Here is a 4,715-nt window from a genome sequence, read left to right as displayed (position 1 = left end):
TTTACGATTGCATCTCAGCTGATCGACTTACCATTTCTTCATAAATCCTAGTTTGCCATCACTCGTAAACACGATGGTAAGTGACAGCTGGTAAATGCGTTACGATCCCGATTTTACGTTCGTTCTTTCCATTAATACAAAAGAGTACGTAATAATACAATATGAACGTTAGTTTGAATTAAGGAATAAAAGAAAATTCAAAAAAAGAGAGAAAAAATATTGTCGTTACATCTGCGTTTATATAACTTCACACTCTTCTTAAAAAATAATAATGATGATGATAATCCATAGTATATTTTTTCATTTATATTTTTCCTCGAGTTAAGACCCTCGATGGATGATAATCAGCGTGACATTTCACTTTGTTTAATTACTTCATAAAAGCTCTTTCATTTAATCTCTCTCTCTCTCTCTCTCTCTCTCTCTCTCTCTCTCTCTCTCTCTCTCTCTCTCTCTCTCTCTCTCTCTCTCTCTCTCTCTCTCTCTCCCTCTCTCTCTCTCTCTCCTCTTTTTTTTTTGGTTCATGGTTGAGGAGAGAGAGATGGTGAGAGAGAGAGAGAGAGAGAGAGAGAGAGAGAGAGAGAGAGAGAGAGAGAGAGAGAGAGAGGGAGAGGGAGAGGAGGAGAGTGGGGAATATAGAAAAGGAAGGTCAAAAAAAGAAGAGAATAAAGTGAGGTAAGGGGAGGAGAGTGAGGAGAGAGAGAGAGAGAGAGAGAGAGAGAGAGAGAGAGTGAGAGAGAGAGAAAGAGAGAGAGAGAGAGAGAGAGAGAGAGAGAGAGAGAGAGAGAGAGAGAGAGAGAGAGAGAGAGAGAGAGAAAGAGAGTGAAAGAGACAGAGAGAGAGAGAATATCCTCCCGCCAAAAAAACGAAATAACAACAAAAACATATGACAAACAAGTAAATAACAATAACAACAGATACATAACCTACCTCCAGCAACATTAACAAAACAACATTTCCTCACCTTTCAAATACACGAAAACGAAAAAAAAACTAACATATACAAACATGTTTTTCCCTTTTTCCCTTTCAAATACACGAAAACGAACAAAAGAAGAAAAAAAAGGAAAGAAAAAACAAACAAACAAACAAACAAAAAAAAATAACATATACAAACATGTTTTTCCCTTTTTCCCTTTCAAATACACGAAAACGAACAAAAGAAGAAAATAAAGGAAAGAAAAAAAGACAAACAAACAAACAAACTAACATATACAAACATGTTTTTCCCTTTTTCCCTTTCAAATACACGAAAACGAACAAAAAAAGAAGAAAAAATGGAAAGAAAAAAAAACAAATAAACAAACAAACAAAAAAAAACTAACATATACAAACATGTTTTTCCTTTTTCCCTTTCAAATACACGAAAACGAACAAAAGAAGAGAAAAGGAAAGAAAAATAAACAAACAAACAAACAAACAAAAAAACAACTAACATATACAAACATGTTTTTCCCTTTTCCTCCCATGCTCTCTAATTCAATGTAATAGATAGTTAGATCCCAAAGCAGACTGATTCAGCTCCGTCGCAAATCCTTCGGTAAAGAAGCTATTTTGCGTAAATCCTTTTTGTTAACTTGGCCCGAGTTTGGATTTTCGTCCGCTAGGGGCGCTCGCTCTCTCAGGCGACGTGGTGGAGAGAGGGAGAGGGAGGGGTGGGGTGGGAGGGAAGGATGGGAGGGATGGGAGGGAGGGAGGGGGGAATGGGTGGGTAGGAGGGAAGGAGGGATGGGAGGGAAGGAAGGGAGGTGGGAGGAAGGAGAGAAAGGGGATGGGAGGGAAGGAGGGGGTGGGGGGGTGGGAAGGAGGGGGATTGGAGGGAGAGGGAGAGGGAGAAAGGAGAGAAAAAGGGGGGTGGGAGGATAGAGGGGGTGTGAGGGAGAGGGATAGGGAAAAAGAGGGGGAGAGGAAGGGAAAGGGGAAGGGAGGGAGGGAGAGAGGGAGGGGGAGAGGGACGGAGGGAGGAAGGGAAGGAGAGAGAGAGAGAGAGGGAGAGAAAGGGAGAGGGAGAGAGGGGGATGGGAGAGAGAGAGAGAGAGAGAGAGAGAGGGGGGAGGGAGGGAGAGACAGGGAAGGAGGGCAGGGGAGGGAGAGAGAGAGAGAGAGAGAGAGAGAGAGAGAGAGAGAGAGAGAGAGAGAGAGAGAGAGAGAGAGAGAGAGAGAGAGAGAGAAGACTAAAAGGTTAAAAAGAAAAAGTGGTATGATGAATATGTATTAGAAGAAGTGGCTTTTATCATTGATATCATATTCAAAATTATGATTATTGATTCTCTCATCTTTATTATTGTTCGTCTTATGCCATTTATCTTCAATGATTTAGATATGGATTTGTTTGTTTATACATCTGTTCATCTATTTGTATACACCTTATTTAATTTACCTATTTTCCATTATTTTATCCATCTATCTACTTACTTACGTTTTTTTTAAATCAATTTCTGATATGTTCATCTATACATTTTTGTTTTTTGTTTTTGTTTTTGGGATACTTTCTAAGATTAACTTTCAGAAGTTTTATAGACCGGGATAAAGTACATAAAAAACAAGTGGACACCTATCAATACCACTTTTTTTTTTTTTTTTTTTTTTTTTTTTTTTGATGTTGCATAAGGTAATCCTTGATGAAGTCGCTTGCAAAGGTTTCCATTAGCACCGGATATGAATTTTATCGTAGTATGATAAAGAAATGCGGGGTTTTTCTTGCTGCGAAGAGCCGTGTCGGATGCATATCTCTGAAATATTACGTTTTTGAAATGTCAGGCTTTCAATTACTGTATTAACCTGATTTTTTTTTTTTTTTTTTTTTTATGTCGTGGTTAAAGGTGCTGTCACACTGGCACTTTTTCCGTCAATTTTCTTTTTTTTACAATATTCTTAAATTTTGTCCATTTTTGAGCGAATTGTCGATTTTCCAGACAGACGATAATGATCGTTTCCGTCTGAAAACCTTTCCGTCAACTTTTTTCAGCCAAGCAAAGTCAAATCAAGATCTATATTCGAGAATGTTTGTATTTATGTTATATAAAATTGTCAAAAAAATACGGAAAAAGTGCAAGTGTGACAGCACCTTAAATCCCGAGTGTTTATGTGCTAGTATGTGTGTGTTTGTGTTCTTTACACGTAGAAATGATTGTATAAAAGCCATTTTCATTATTACTATGAGCAACTTTGTCGTTGTTGTCGTTGTCATTAACTTTAGCAACAATAGCAATATCATTGTCTTCATTTCCATTATCATCACCATTATCATCATCACTACCAACATCATCACTACTATTAATATCATTATCTTTACTTCTACATTAATCATCATCACCTTTATCACCATCATTCATCACTACTACCATCCTCATCATCACCATTATTACCAACATCATCGCCATCACCACCATGATTATCAATATCTTTACCATCATCACCACTATCATCTTCATCACCATTATTACTAACATCACCATTATCCCCAATATTTTCACCATCATCACCACTAGCATCTTCATCACCAACAATACCAACATCATCACCACTATCATCTTCATCACCATTATTACCAACATCATCACCATTATCCCTAATATTTTCACTATCATCACCACTAGGTTCCTTATCACAAACAATACCAACATCATCACTACTACCATCCTCATCACCACCATTATTACTAACATCATCACCATCATCACAACCACCATCATCATCAATCACCATTATTACCAACACTATCACTATCATCACTACTATCATCACATCTACTATCCTCAACACCATCACTAGCAACATGCCATCATCACCACAACTACCATCATCATCAATCACCACGTATCGACTGCACCATCACGAACCATAAACCACGACCATTATCATAATTAATAACAACCATTTACGAGGCCGACAAAAGTAGACATGGACCCCCCTCCCCCTACCCCCTTCCTTTCTTACCCTCCCCTCCCCCCCATCCCCTCCCTCTCCAACTCCCCTCCCCCACACTTCCTTACCCTCCCCCTCCCCTACCCCCCTTCCTTCCTTAGCCTTCCCCCCATTCCCTCCCTCTCCACCTCCCCCTTCCCTCACTTCCTTCCCCTTCCCCCATCCCTCCCTCTCCTTCCCCCCCTTTTTCTTTCTTTTTTTTCTTGACCTTTCTTACCGCCTATTTCCTCTGTATATATATCTTTTCTTCGCTTTTTACTCCCTCACCCATCCGCCGCAGTGATGCCAGAATATACAGGCCTACGAACCTCTCTACTCCCCCCCCCCTTCCCACACTGATACCAGAACACACTCGCTTACCAACTCCGAGCTCACCTACAGTGATACCAGAACCTCTCTCTTTCTCTCTCTCTCTCCTTCCCCCTCTCTCACAGTGATACCAGAACCTCTCTCTCTCTGTCTCTCTCTCTCTCTCTCCTCCCCTCTCCCACAGTGATACCAGACCAACACGCCCACCAACCTGTCCCACAGTGATACCAGAATCTCTCTCTCTCTCTCTCTCTCTCTCTCTCTCTCTCTCTCTCTCTCTCTCTCTCTCTCTCTCTCTCTCTCTCTCTCTCTCTCTCTCTCTCTCTATCCTCTCTCTTTCTCTCTAACATATACTGTAATTCAAGCTCTCTCTCTCTCCTCTCCCACATTGATACTAGACTCTCTCTCTCTCTCTCTCTCTCTCTCTCTCTCTCTCTCTCTCTCTCTCTCTCTCTCTCTCTCTCTCTCTCTCTCTCTCT

The 4,715-nt window shown here is 40.5% G+C and overlaps 1 protein-coding gene across 1 annotated transcript in view; it reads right to left on the bottom strand.

Moving 5' to 3' along the window:
• LOC138866453 (secreted acidic protein 1A-like) overlaps nt 1–3,708 on the bottom strand; it is a 23,029-nt gene extending 19,321 nt beyond the window's left edge. The window contains exon 1 of the mRNA XM_070139076.1: nt 3,420–3,708. Within this exon, the coding sequence (XP_069995177.1) occupies nt 3,420–3,708 (289 nt within the window). The remainder of the gene's footprint in view (nt 1–3,419) is intronic.
• Between the last annotated feature and the right edge of the window lie 1,007 nt (nt 3,709–4,715).

The sequence above is a fragment of the Penaeus vannamei genome, chromosome 3 (assembly GCF_042767895.1).
Source record: "Penaeus vannamei isolate JL-2024 chromosome 3, ASM4276789v1, whole genome shotgun sequence".
Taxonomy (NCBI): domain Eukaryota; kingdom Metazoa; phylum Arthropoda; class Malacostraca; order Decapoda; family Penaeidae; genus Penaeus; species Penaeus vannamei.
The sequence above is the reverse complement of the archived record's forward strand: the minus strand, read 5'-3'. Positions and strand labels throughout refer to the sequence as shown.